The sequence below is a fragment of the Gavialis gangeticus genome, unplaced genomic scaffold (assembly GCF_001723915.1).
Source record: "Gavialis gangeticus isolate Ggan-Ray unplaced genomic scaffold, GavGan_comp1, whole genome shotgun sequence".
In the NCBI taxonomy this organism is placed as follows: domain Eukaryota; kingdom Metazoa; phylum Chordata; order Crocodylia; family Gavialidae; genus Gavialis; species Gavialis gangeticus.
Window position 1 is genome coordinate 264,014,134 of NW_017729032.1, and position 14,913 is coordinate 264,029,046.

The window sequence follows — 14,913 nt, forward strand, 5'->3', positions numbered from 1 at the left end:
CCCCCCCCCCCCCCCCCCCGCTGCATGTGGCACATGCACGGGCAGTCACTTCCCCACTGCACCCTGCTTATGCATGTGGGCTCCCCCCACCTCTGCTGGATTATCAGTGGCACCCATCTCATCTTCATCTGCCCAGTCGTGTGCTCCCACACTGCTCTGCACCACACAGGCATTCCAGGTCCCTGGCTGCCCCCATCATGGGCTGCAACATGCAGTGCTACGCTACCCCAGTGGCGTGGAGACATACAAGAAAATGTGGAGGAGGGAGAGGGAACCCCAAGCCCCCACCTGGAGCAATGGGGGTGGTGGGCCCCTGGGGGCCAGAAATTAAACTCTCACTGGCCACATGCAGCCCACAGGCTGCCAGTTGGACAGCCTTGCCTTTAGGTATTGGTTTCACTTGTCGATGGTCCAAGGTTCAATCTCCTTTGCACAGCTCTTCCTGGCAGTGCTGGGGTTTGTGCTGACTGAGGTGGTGGATGGGCATTTTTTTTAGAGGTTAAGAATTTCTGTGAAATTCCTGCAACTAGAAAATTATCTCGAGAATTGTAATGTACATGTATTCCAGCCCCCTGGCTGGAGAGCTACATAGGGGAGCCCTCCAAACAGGGACCACCACAGGGCTGCTTCACTTTTAGTGGCGCTCATTAATTGATAACCTGCCCTTTCCTCTTCCCAGACCTGGCCCTAAGGAGAATGGTGCCCTGGGTGAACCTGTATTTTGGTACCCTTTCTTTGAGTTTAAGTATATAGTAGTATTAGTGAAGTTTCAGAAATAAAGCCCCGGAGGGAGCTGCTGGGTTGGAGTGGCAGACTTGCTTCCCCACAGCTTCCCTGGTGGTGGCTTAGCAGGGCAAGAGGGGAATGGTGGCAGGGGAGGAGTGGGGGCTTGGCTCTTACCAGCCCTGAGGGGAAGAAGATGGCAAGCAGCACCAGGCAGGTGCCCATGATGATGAGCAGCAGAAGCATGAGGGGTGCATGCTGCTGACACATGCAGTAGTAGAACTCATAGAGCCAGTTGTGGGCATGAGGTAGTGAGTGCTGCTCACACCCTGTCCAGCAGGTAGTGGGACCTCGTCATCATCGCTGAGCCCTGTAGCTGGCCAACTTCCACTACCCCCGCTCAAGTCAGCAGCACTGCTGCAGGCAGAGGCCGATAGGCAGAGGCACGGGGTGCAGTCCAGCAAGGAGGCAGAGGTGGTATATGTGTGTAGATGCATGTGTGTGAGTGTGGTGCTCCCATGATCATGGCATCCTGGGCGGTTGCCCACATTACCCACCCGTAAGGCTGGCCCTGCCTCTGCCTGAGAAGGGGGTGTCTGTCAATCGGCAGTTAACAGCTACTTTTCAGCCAGAAGCTGCCACAAAGGTCTCAGGGAGGGTTCCCGCCCTGGGAGAAACTCCCCGCCCCCCCACGCCCTGCACCCGATCTTGTCAATCAACTTGCAGAACAGGAGCTCATTCTCCCCACCAGGAACCCTGCCAGTTCTTGCTGCAGAAGAACAGCCCCTGCTCTTTGTATTTCAGTCAGTGTCTCATATAGACGGGGCCCACAGCCAAATTAGTGCAGGAGTGGGGAGATCTTCCTCCTACAAATCAGTCTTTCTTGTGGAAGAGCCAGTTCTCTTCTGAAAGAATTGTCCTGAACAGCTGTTCACTCTTTTTTTGTTTTGGGAGAAAAGCTTTGACAGGAGTAAAATCTGCTGGGGGCATGTCAGAGCTGATACTTCCAGAGAAGTTACCTTGCATCATAGCAGTCTCATTCAGCAGCAACACTAGCCCCTCTACTATAGCAAAGACAACTGAGGTTAGAAATTAGGAGACTGATATGAGATTAAAGATGGAAAAATTGTAATTGTAGTAGCACAATTATAGATGGCAAATGGTAGCAATATAATCTTCCCTCGATCAAATATTTTTAATGTGTTGCATGTCTCCAATCTGCTCTGGTACCGGTGCTTCTCTTCTGAAGTCCTGCACTTCCTGCTGCTCTACCTCCTCTATTGAAAAACATACTACACAGTGCAGCACACTGAAATAGGAGGACCCAAGGGAACTCAGTCCCTGGAAAAATCATGGAGTAGGTCATCAAAGAATCCATTTCTAAGCACTTGGAGGAGAAGAAAGTGATTAGGAACAGTCCTCATGGATTCAGCAGGGGCAAGTTATGCCTGAGCAACCTGATTGCCTTGTATGATGAGATAACTGGCTACATGGTTGTGGGGAAAGCAGTAGACATAATTTTCCTTGACTTCAGCAAAGCTTTTTATACCATCTCCCAAAACATTTTTGCAAGCAAGCTGAGGAAGTATAGGTTGAGTGAATGAACTGTAAGGTGAATAGAAAGCAGGCTGGATTGTTGGGCTCAATGGGTAGTAATCAATGGCTCAATGCAAGCTGGTATCAAGTGGAGTGTCCCAGGGGTCAGTCCTGGGCCTGGTTTTGTTCAATATCTTCATTAATGATATGGAAGATGGCATAGAGGTGTACCCTCAGCAGCAGATGACACCAAGCTGGAGGGTGTAGTAGAAACACTGGAGGGTAGGGCTAGGATTCACAATTATCTAGACAAATTGGAGGATTGGGCCAAAAAATCTCATGAGGTTCAATAAGGACAAGTGCAAAGTCCTGTACCTTTGACAGAAGAATCCCATGCACCAGTACAAGCTGGGGACTGACTGGCTAGGCAACGCTGCTGAAGAAAAGGACCTGGGGGTTACAGTGGACAATAAGATGGATATGAGCTAACAGTGTGTCTTTGTTGCCAAGAAGGCTAATGGCATACTGGGCTGCATTAGTAGGAGCATTGCCAGCAGATCAAGGGAAGTAATTATTCTGCTCTATTCTGCACTGGTGAGGCCACATCTGGAGTACTGTGTCCAGTTTTGCCCTGCCCTTCTCCCACCCCCCTTTAAAAAGGATGTGGAAAAGTTGGAAAGAGTCCAGCAGATGGCAACAAAAATGGTTTGGGGACTGGGGCATATGACTTTTGAGGAGAGGCTGTGGGAACTGGGTTTATTTACTCAGCAAAAGAGAAGACTGAGAGGGGATTTGATAGCAGCCTTTTAACTACCTGAGGTATGCTTCCAAAACGGATGGAGCTAGACTGTTCTCAGTGGGGACAGATGACAGAACAAGGAGCCATGGTCTCAAGTTGCAGCAAGGGAGGGGGTTAGGTTGAATATTAGGAAAAACCTTCTAACTAGGAGGGTGGTGAAACACTGGGACAGGTTACCCAGAGAGGTGGTGGAACCTCCATCCTTGGAGGTGTTTAAGGCCCGGCTTGACAAAGCCTTGGCTGGAATTATCTAGTTGGGGCTGGTTCTGCTTTGAGCAAGGGATGGACTAGATGACCTCCTGAGGTCACTTCCAACCCTACTTTTCTGTGACTCTGTGAGTCTAAGTAGTTAATCTCCTTATATATTTTGTCTGGAAAACAGAAGTGGCACACAGATGAATGAACAGTTGTGACTGATGACTGGAATAAAGGTAAAAGGCCTGCACTTTGATTTGTTTTCCATTTAGTGGCAAAGCCCTACATGTTCCAGTGGGAGAAGTGATGTGGAGCCTGGTAAAATTATTTTGCTAGTTTAGACATGAGCTATGAGGCTCTGATTTGTGAGAATATGGTGAAGGAAGAGGGTCCCTGCAGTGTGATGGCCCTCGAAACTTGGACTTTCACAAGACTAGGCTTTTAGCAACTTTGGTTAGAGTGTGGTGCTAATAATACCAAGGTTGTAGAATCCTGGCTGGACTAGATGATCTGTTGAGGTCCCTTCCAGCCTGACTTCTCTGTGAAAATGTCTGCTAAAGGAAATAAGATAAAAGCCTGATCTTGCAAAAGCCTTATGGGAGGTTAAGGTGGAATAATTGTAGGCATGTCTCTGTATGAGAGCTGTAAATGGTGGCACTACAAAGTTCCACACTGAGGGTGCTTACAGACTTAAAAAAAAGGCGCTTTTCTTTCAGTTCAGTGCACCCCCATGCCAAGGGCAGCGCATGCCCAGAAGAGGCATCATGTTATTTTGGCCCAGCTCACCCAGCATCTATATAGATGGGGTGCTTCAGTGGGGCTTTTTGGCACTTCTATCTAATAGTTGATTGAATCAGCTTTAGATTAACTTAAATTTTAATCTCACATATGTTAAATGTTTTTAAAAAAACAACTTACATTGGCACATCAGTATCAGGTTTTAATAGGGATGATCCTGCCTTGAACAGAGGCTTGAACTGAGTGACTTCTCAAAGATACTTCCAAACCTCTTTTAATATGATTTTAAGATGCAGACCAAAGCCTTTGGATGTTGTAGTTATAATCCCACAGAAGAGAAGACTGAACGGGATTATTTATTTGTTATTTTAGTTAGAAGAAATAATATTTTATTTAAAGGAAATATTTTAGTTGGAGGAAATAATCTTCTTGTTATTGTTGTGCCTCATCAATATTATATCTCCTCATTGATGCACTTCAGTGTGTGACCAAACCCTGTTTGTCTTCTTCTGAAACAATCCTACTTGTCTTCTTCCTTTGGTCTCAAAGAAATGGAGTATTTGCATGAGTAGGATTGCAGAACATGGCCCTTAAACCGCTCTGAACTTGCTTTTTTTTCTTAAAGTTCAACAGGAATGAACTCATTGATATCAAGTCAAACCAGTTCACTTCATTTTTAAAAGAGCTTTGTCTTTTTGCTGTTATGTAAACAAAGGACACATCTATATGAGACGCTGACGGCACAGTAGCCAAAAAACACTGTGCAGTAGCACATCACAGCAGGGACAGTGCTAATATGGTGCTGCACAGTATCATTTGGGTACTGTGCAGTAGTGTCACCTAAAAGACATTCTCTAATACAAGTACTAAATAAATGCTTAGTAATGACTGCCCAGTAGTGTCTTGTGTAGATGCACCCACAGTGTCTAACCCTGTGTAAAATGTCTTACCTTTAAATGACTTGAGAATAGATCAGATCACTCCACTGACCTTGAAAATTCAATTTTCTGTGGGAGTCTTTAGCCTATACTTTTCTGTAAAAGTTTGTAGAATATTATGAGTGATAAATTCCTTGGATTCGCTGCAACTCAAGTTAGCCCAGTTTGGAGATTCAGAGCTGAGTGATTTTGCAGACTTCGGCACTCCTGAAGAGTATGTAGGGAATAGAAGAAATACAGAATATAGTAATGCAGCAAAAACGTGTAATGATTGCCAGCTGTCTTCTGGATAAAGCAATCATCATCATTTAGGCTCTGAAAATGTTTGCAGATTTCTTATTCTCCAATATCCAGGTAAGCCTCTTGCCAAATTCTAGTTTGAACTGTGACAGAGAAGTCTGCATACCAGTAGCTGTTTATGTTCATCCTAAAGTTTTGGAAGGAAAAATAGGACATTTCTCTATCTGAATCTCTTATCAAATGGGGCACTGTAGTTGTTCCAGCTGTGGGTATGGAACAACTTTATTTTACCTAGATATGGGTAAATAGTAAAACTCTCTTAAGAATCTTCTTAACTTTTTTAATACCCTTCAGTGGAATAGTTGAGCTTTCTTTAGTATATATTTTGAAACTTATGTGCTAACAATTTTGCATAGAATTTATTGTGTACAATTTTTCTCTGTCTTTTTATGTGCTTCATGTTCTTCTGTTCAGCACAGATGGACCATTTGCTTTTGTCTCCTTTAAAAATTATGTGCTCTACAGCATCTTTCCATTACATGAAGAACCCTTCTCACAATATTGCCATGCTTCTGATTTTATTACATAGTAGGAGAGGAGGAAAAGAGTTCCAAAAATCTTACCACTTTGTGTACAATAAATTTTCCAGACTGAGTGTAAAAAAGCTATATATTTTGTGCTAAAATCCTCAGGTTTCAGCTGTATCCATCTTTGCATCTTATACTTTTGATTCTTGGAAATGTACAATGCTATTTTATTAAATGAATGTATCAATCATTAAACATGACTGCACAGTTCATTATTCAATCTCTCTTATGTACTAAAGAATCTCTCTCAAGCAACTTCAGCTGCATTCACTTAAAATTCTTCATCTTTTAAATCAAATCCCACACCTCATTCATGCAAAGAGTTTTATGCATTACTTAAGCACTGTCTTTCATAAGCAGATAGGCACATTTTTGGTGTTTTCTGGATTAGGTCAATCCTTAGTTTTTTCTCTACATGCTGCAATTGTGCATACTTACATATTTTACAGAAGCACCAACCCAAAAAGGTCAACATACATTCAGATAACCAGTTATGGTTATTTCCCATTTTATTAGTGGGATAAGGTGGTATTTCAAATTCAGTTGTGAGACTGCAGTCAATAAATGCTGGCTTTTTAATGGTAACCACTCTTAAATCCATTTCCTCCAAAGACATAAATGTTCCTATTATTATCATTACCTATTAGTTATTTACCAAGACATTCCAGATATTCACTTTCAAATAAACCATGATAAATGCTACATCCATATACTGCCTTCTCTTTCTCTAGTAATCTATCCTTTCAGTGATTCTCTCTTCCTTAAAGTACCAACGGATATACTCTTTTGTGTTCATGGATCTGTTTTTTGGTGTTTCATATTGTTTCTGTTCAATACTTTGGGTAGCTCTGTGTTCCAGGATTGTAGTTATCAAAAATCTTTAAGAGTGAGAAACAAATTATCACTATGGCCACATCCCCACATACAGGGGTGTGCAGTTGTCACAGCAAAATTTGTGCCACTGCTATTTGCCACTGCACATGTCCCCGCATGTGGGATTGGTGTGGGGCAAATTGTTCTGATTGGGGTAGGGGAGGCTGGGGCCAGCACCTGTGCTGGCCCCAGCAGTCTTACCTATGGTCCTAGCGGCAGCATCAGTGCCAATCCAGCCATTCAGAGCCTGGCCAGCAGCCACACAATGGCTCTGGCCAGCCAGGCTCCATTTCTGGTGGTGCACACTGCTACGTCATGCACTGTACTGCGTTTTTCAATTACATTTTTTTTTACACCAGGATTTCCTGGTGTAAAAACAAAAAAGGCACAGAAAAAAGCAGATCTCCTGGTGTCAAACAAACCCTGCCACACTGCAAATTAACAGTGCGTCAAACAAGTACACATGCTCTTTGTGCGGTTTGTGGCATCTCAGACTACTTTGAGGTGCCACATACTGCATGTGTGTACTCGTCTGTACATGTCCTATGTGATATTTGTGTGTAGCCACAGATAATTTGCTTGAATTCTTATGCTTGAAAGCTAGAATTTCACAAGAGGGTTATATCTTCTCTGAGAAACTTTCAAGGATGGAGAGTTTTCTATTTTCCTTTGTGATGGAGCACTATTGCATTTATTTATTATGCTCTCTCAAACATCGTATAAACATAACCTAATTGTTCTCAGGGCAGCCTGAAAATATTAAGTAATATTTGAGTGTGCAAAAAAAATGTCAAATAGAGAATTCCATTAGAATATAGTTCAGGAAAGCGATCCTTGCATGTCTAGCACTAGACACTTTATGCTTACAGGGTGCATCTACATGAGATGCATAACTGTGCAGTAACATAGTTTACTGTGAAGTAAGCATGTGTGTCTACATGTGCACATACTTACTACACAATGGGTGCATCTAGACATGATGCTACATCACCATAGCAACTTGCTATGACCATGTAGTGTCTGCAGGCATCTACACGTGACCAGCAGCTACTTTGCCGTAGCAATGAGTTTCCCAGTATAGCATGCTGCTATGGGAAAGTAGCTGCTAAAAATAACTGTGCACCACACGTACAGCACAGAACAGGCTGCTACTGTGCTGTGATTTAGTACTTCCAAAAGGAAGTACTAAATCACAGCACAGTAACAATATTGCCATAGTGATACATGTAGATGCCCCCAGTAAACCTTGCTAATCGTGCATAAATTTGTTACCTGCAAATGCTAATAGCAAATTTACTTTTGATTAGTAACAGCACAATAGCATTTATTTAGATGACTGACTGGGAACCATTGCTTCCAGTCAGCTGTCCACCAGGGGGTGGGAAATTTCTCCCCGCCACCAAAAGCTGCCTGCTGCTGGGGTACACTCTACCACCAGAGCCTGGGCAGGGACTATGTCTCCCTGGGTGTGGAGTTCCAAGCCCCCTGCTCTGAGATCATGATTGGGAAGTGAAGGCTGGAAGATTGGGAAGCAGGGGTTGGAATACAGGGTCCCCCAGCACAGGCCCCACAGTCAGGGAGCTGGCACTGGGAGATAAGGATCTCCTGGCACTGGCCTCACAACCATGAACCTAGTGCTAAGATCCCAATGGTGTGGAGCTGGCCCTGGGAGCCCCCTTTGTTGGGGACTATGGAGTCTCTTCCCCACCCAGCTCTGTGCCTATGGAGCTGAGTAGGAAACAGGCTCCCCAGCCTCCCTCTGCATGCCAGGTGAGAGCTAGGAACTGTCCTGATCAAGACGCAGGGCTTGGAAAGAACTGTATTGATGGGGTAGATCCCATCCCCCTACCTCGAGCTGCCTCACCAGCAGATTGGGGCAGGGGGCTGGGACTTGCCCCTCCCCTGCAGCTCTTTCCAAATCTGCTACCTCTGATTGGGGAGCCAGAGCCAGGAGCTCCTTGCTGCTGAGGCAGGGGGACTTTATCCCCCGCCCTGGCAGAAGGCAGCCCCCTGGGGCGAGGTATAATGTTCCAGCCCCTGCCAGGAGACAGTTACCTCTTAGCTTGGTGCTTCCTGGCAGCCCCTGGGCTATTACCCAGAGGGAGCTTAGAGCCCCCCTGATGATAGCAGGGGTCCATTGCAGGGCCCCACAAAATGGGAGCAGTTTGATGCTGTTAAGAGCAAATCTGCTCCCACTTCCTTGCATGTGTAGATGCCTGCTCAGGAGTGTTTACTCATGAGTAGCTTACTTGCAAGTAAACTGATCCTGGATCAAATGCATGTGTAGACAGACACACCCACTGTTTGTGTTGGGTACTTGAGTTTGTACATATATGAACTAAGACCAAAGGCTTTTGGAAGTTGTGTATTAAAAGGTAGGACTTGCAGGAGGCAGGAAGTGTAGGACACAATTGACTAAGGCTAGGCTTCATGTAGTTCAATCCTGTCTGAGCACAGCTTGAAAATATCAGTACTGTGCAGTATCATTAGGCTACTGCACAGTAGCGTCACCTAAAAGACATTTGCTAATATGAGTACTAAATAAATACTCAGTAATGACTGCACAATAGTGTCTTGTGTAGACGCATCCACAGAGTTTCTAATCCTGTGTACAATGTCTTACCCTTAAATGACTTGAGTCTTTTTGGCTGAGACACTGTAGGCTCATCTATGTGTGTGCATTTGCTGCGCAGTAACTGAAACTACTGCACAGTACAGGTGTGTATCTACACATGCATGCCCATACTACACAGTAAATAAGGTGACTTATGCCAACTTGAGCGTAAATTTGATACCTACATCATTACTTACTGAACAGTAGCGTCTTACTGTGTAGTAACAGTGTGTGTGTGGAATGACTTGGGACTAAAGTTAGTTCCAACACACGGTATTAATGAACCTTAATGCCTGCCGGTGTGGACCTCAACTTATTCCTGCTTACTGTGCAATAGCACATTAAGCAGGAATAGGCCAACATCTGTATGTGCAGGCGTTAAGGCATATTAACTTACCGTGCAGTAAATTTAAGCTGCTGTAAATGCACGTGTAGACATTCCCTGTAGATATTTACTATGACATATTTAAGGAGAACTTGTCCTAGCAGTGGCAATGAAATATTCAGAGTCCGCTGCAAAACATCATCCCCATTTTTCCCTTTTCCGTAAAAGAAGAAAAGAAGAAAAGGTATCAGAATGTTCAGCCAGTTGAGCTGTCTACAAGGTTCCATGACCTTGAGTACTATTCTGTTTGGTTATACCATACAGTTTTCTCCCCAAGGGTTTGCGTTGCACTGTTTGACAGACTGCAGTGACTTTTCTGCTACTTTTTTTTTTAAGCCAAGCATCCTACCATTTTCTTATTTTCAGTTCTCTTCTCCTTTGGCATGAGAGTCCATGGAAAGACTGCTAGATGATCTCCACGCCTCATTTCTGCCAAGCCTGTTACAGTATTTTCCACTTTGGAATGTTTTCTGAACACAGCAACCCATATTCCTCAATGCTTTCCTATGTTCCCTCACCCTTTAAATTGCTTTGCTAAATTAGTCAAACAACTAGCACATTCTTCTCTTTCATAATTCCCAATTGAACTTTGCATAAAGCCAGCAAGAATCTTTCTGTTCACTTCAGATGGGACCAGAGCAGGCTATAGTTAGAAGAATCTATGCATTTGGTGTGGAACGTGGGAGAATTGGCTTTGAACGATGGTCCAAGCTATTGATCTCTCTTTTATAAGGGCTTGTGTGTGTTCTACTACTAATTCATCAAAGCAAATCTGCTATGTAATATAAATAAATCTCTTTCTTAATAATTTTTTCTTGGTTTAATTACCTAGCAGAATGCCTTCAGTACTTCATTACTCAACTCTTTGTATGAAATATTAGCATCCAGTGTTTTTGACTTTTGTGAAGTGCTAGTTGAGATTGTAAGTGCTTGTAAGATTTGTATAATTTTTTTGTGGGGGGTGAATATTTTAATTTTATTTTATGAACATGTAAAATGAGATTCAAAACTGTTAAGCAACTTGCTTCTATTTGTGGCTGAGTTAGCAATAAGGTGGCCATAGCTTTCTCTTGCTTTAACCACTGAAGAACTTTACTATGGAATTCCTTCAGCCAAAGGGGACACACTAAAAGGTCAGTGTGTCAAGAGATCTATTCAGAAGTAAAATACAACCATACTGATGGGTTTTAAAAACCTCCTGTTGTTTGCTATGGTAAACAGGTTATTTCAGCCTGTAGTTATCCTCTGTACTTTCTTGTACTTAAAATAGTGAATACATTCCAATAATGAGATGGTCTTCATGCAGAACTCCTCTAAGGCATTTGGTAAGGTTTTCCATTTGGTTGGGGGTTTCTTCACTGGGTTTTTTTTTTCTTTCCTTTTTTTTAAAGTAGTGTTGTAATTGCATACCAGGAATAAATAAAGATTAATAAATCCTTTTTTTTCATATCTGTTCTTTTTGTATTCCACCCCTTGATATTAGACTGTCTTTTCTCACTCTGTTTTGTTAATCTTTCATCTTGCAGGTACCAGTGAACCACTCCAGGAAAGCATTATACCTACGGTGTCTGGTGCCCTAGAAAAATCAGAGGCATCTTCGGGTAAACCCTAATTGTCCATTTTTATTTTATTGTTAATCATCAAACTTTCTGCTTCCTATGTCCCTTTCTCACAAGAATGGCTCACATTGCTTCCCTCTGTTTCTCCTGCCCTCTGTGCAACAACAGCAAAGAGCCTGGTTTCTTTTATTCTACTTCTGGAAAGCTCTGACGTGCTTTTACTTTTTTATAGAGATGGCTTGGCTAACTTGGCTGCCAGGTTCATGCACTGTATTAAAACAAAAACAGCTGACCCCTAAAGAGAAGAACCCTGAGAGTGTTTGAATGCTTATTTTATGTTTGCATTTAACCATAAGACATGCTAACCTGTGAAGTACTTCTGAAGCATACTGTTGTGCTTGTGTTATATTTCTGTCTCTCCCTCTCTGTTAGATATTTATCCCAAAGCACTCAGGAAGTTAATTTGCTTATGTTAATCTCTCCCCTGGAGTTGAACCTCTCTTCCACTGATTGCAATTACAGCACTTCTACTGACTTCAGTGGAAGTGGATCTGGGTTCTAAAGAAACGGCATGTGTTGCAAGTTTGTGGCTCTGATCTCCACTTCAAAGTAGAAAGCATCATAACTTTTTTGCATTATAAAGTCTGTGGAGCTTGATGGTGGAAAACAGCATGCTACCTTCATGAAGTGACATAACACAGCTTTCAGACCAACCTTATTAGAGCTGTCTTGAAACTTGCTTCGCATGTGTATTGAGCAAAATGTATTGAATGTATAGCAGAAGCAAAAATAACTCATATTTATTATAGCTCACAGTGACAGTGTACTGGATTCTGCAAAACCTAGTATGACCCCTAAGCCTGAATTGCCATTGAATAAACTGGGTAAATATTGCATTTATGGTACCTCCATTGAAGAGTGAGGGCTGCCAAAGACTACTGCATGCAATGCTTAGCTAAATCTCTCTCTTCCAGTGCAATGCTGGGAACGAGCTTCCTGAAATTGATTTAACAGGCCTATAAAATTTAATTTCAGAATTCAATAACTTACTCATACTGTATTTTAAATTAAAGGATTTTAAAAATAAAGCCTGACTTAAAAGGTTAAAATCACCTTAATATGTCATGATCCTATAAAAACAAAGTAAAATTTTCAGTTGTAGGCTGCAAATTGCTGCCATTGAGGCAATTTGTTGTTCTTAGTGACATTATGTCATTGCTGCACAAATATATTCATTCCAAGTGAAAACAAAACCAATCTAAAAGTATTGTCTAAATATCTACACAGGCAGCATACAGGGTAACACTGTTCATTGTGGGAGTTCATGCTGCTCTTAACACATGAAGTACAATGCCAGTTAACTGATGTCCACTTGACAGACTTTATGCAGGCCCCTTTGTCCAGGCTCAGCATGGATCCAGCATGTAAAAAGATTGGTTTAAATTGACAGCTGTAAGTGATACTGACAAAAAGGTGAATTTATCAGTTTCACAGATTCTTTTATATACAAGTTGCTGCTGCAGTGGCAGAACCCCTCCTTGCCTACTGTATGTGATCTCTGTCCAGTGGATGTATTAAAATGGAGAGGGTCATGAAACTGTTAAGAACCTTTTAACTCATTAGAAAAATGCTAGGCAATATGATTATGATGAATATGCACTTTTGTGGTTTCCAAATTGTGGGGTTAAAGGGCTGCTTCATCTCATAAAGAAAGGCAAAATAAGAGCCAATGGATCAAAGTCAAGGTCAGACAAATTCAAATGAGAAACACAGCATACATTTTAAACAGTGAGGATAATTAAGTCCAGGAACAAGCCATTTCCTGTTCTTGAAGGCTTCAGATCAAGACTGGATGTCATTCTGGAAGATATGCGTTAGTTAAAAATGAATTATTGGGCTCACGACAACCATAAGTGGATGTAATGTAATGGCCTGTGATATACAGGAGGCAAGAACAGGTTAGGCATCCCTTCTGGTCCTAAAATCTATGATTTTGTGAGCTGGCACTACAAGAAAGACACCAAGTATCTGGAGACTCGTGATTTGAGCAAAGCTGCTGATTTTCATCCGTATTCTTTCTATCCTGGAACATTCATCTGCAGCTCTTAAAACAGGACCCATGGAGTGAGTCCCTACTCTCTGTGGGTTTTCTGGATGACATCTACAGCTGTATACAACGGCTGCCAGAATTTGCCTCTTAATGGCCTTGACTCTATCATTCCTACCCAGTTATGCAAGTCAGCAGGAGTACTGAGTGTGTGTGGTCTTAATCTGCTCTGATCAAATATGGGTACCAATTCAGCTTGTTATAGTGAATAAATATTTTGCAAGCTATCTGTGACATGTAAAGTAAAGAATAGTGGCTAAAATGCTTTGTTGCAGTGTTATTGTTGGACAAAGGGAAGAGCTGAGGTCAAGGGCAGCCAACCTTTGGCACCACGGGCAGCCTCTGCATGTGGCATACAGCAGACTGGGGAAGGGAATAGCAGCACAGTGGCAGATAGGGCAGGAAGCAGAAAGCAAAGCATTAGATCAGGCAAGGAATCTGGGGCAGGAAGCAGAAAACAGAGCAGCAGATCATGCAGGGGAAAGAGACTGGAGTGGCATTTGTGGGGAGGGCTAATTAGTAGCATATCTGCCAAGAAGGTTGACTGCTACTGATGTAGATGATCCTTAGTCCTTTCTATCATGAATTTTTGGTGGTAGAAGGATAAAACCTTCACTCCAGCAGGCAAAGTGTTACATGTATCACTTGTAATGCAATCTTGTTTATAGCATGCAGGGTATTGAATTTGGCAAGCTTTTGGAAAAACACCTCATGACCTACTGATCTCAGCTTTACTCTTTGGGGTTTCTATTTTCCTATTGCTTGTATATAACTGCAACAGAAGGAATCTAAAATATTATACCCATGCTGGGCTTCCTGGAGTAACCACTTTAATGACAATGGAGCTGTGCCACTACAGGAGTCATTCAAAAATCCTCTAGTGTAGATTGATGGCTACCATTAAAAAAATAAACAATGAACAGTGACTGTGACTTAAACTGATGCTTACAAGGAATAAAAAATAAATCTAGGTCCTTTTTTCCAGCTCACAGTGAGAGAGCCAGTAGACTTGAAGAAACTAAATTGACTTCTAAACCTGAACTGGCACACACTCCAACCACTCTGGGTTACTAATTTGGCTGTGGCTCAGTTTCTATAGCTAGTACTTGCTTTTTTTTCCCCTCCAAAATTCTGCTACCTTTTAGAACTACTTCTTAAAAGAAGGAAATCTTAATTAAAATATACTCTGTCCCTTTATGCATACAGATAGTAATTTACATATCACAGATACTAGATATGGTTGTTGTATGTTGTAACACATACCTATGGTTGTGTAGGTTCATGCACTGTATTAAAACACAAGGAAGTATCTAGTAGGCCTGTGCAAAACAGCAAGTATTCGATTCAGATTCAGCTTCAGCAGATTCAGAGGGACAGTAATTGGATTTGGTGATTCGAGGCACTGTCCCAATTCAATTTGGCCAAATCAGATTCGGAGATTCAGCACTGATTTGGAGATTTGACCATAGACTATAATGGGGAATCACTAAAATACATATAACTTTGTCATTTTTTTTGCAGATTCACATGAAAACAACAGGGATTGTAGCCCCTTCTCAGGGCATGAAGCCTGCTAAGGTTCAAGGAGATAGGTGCAGGGGTTTCTGTGAAAGTGCACC

The 14,913-nt window shown here is 42.5% G+C and overlaps 1 protein-coding gene across 8 annotated transcripts in view; it reads left to right on the forward strand.

Annotated features, from left to right (window-relative positions):
* The window catches only part of ABI3BP (ABI family member 3 binding protein), a 392,420-nt gene that overhangs the window by 175,649 nt on the left and 201,858 nt on the right, over positions 1-14,913 (forward strand). For all 8 annotated transcript variants that reach the window (XM_019523725.1, XM_019523728.1, XM_019523731.1 and 5 more), the window contains exons 11-13: positions 11,155-11,229; positions 11,997-12,071; positions 14,280-14,360. In XM_019523725.1, the coding sequence (XP_019379270.1) occupies positions 11,155-11,229; positions 11,997-12,071; positions 14,280-14,360 (231 nt within the window). The remainder of the gene's footprint in view (positions 1-11,154; positions 11,230-11,996; positions 12,072-14,279; positions 14,361-14,913) is intronic.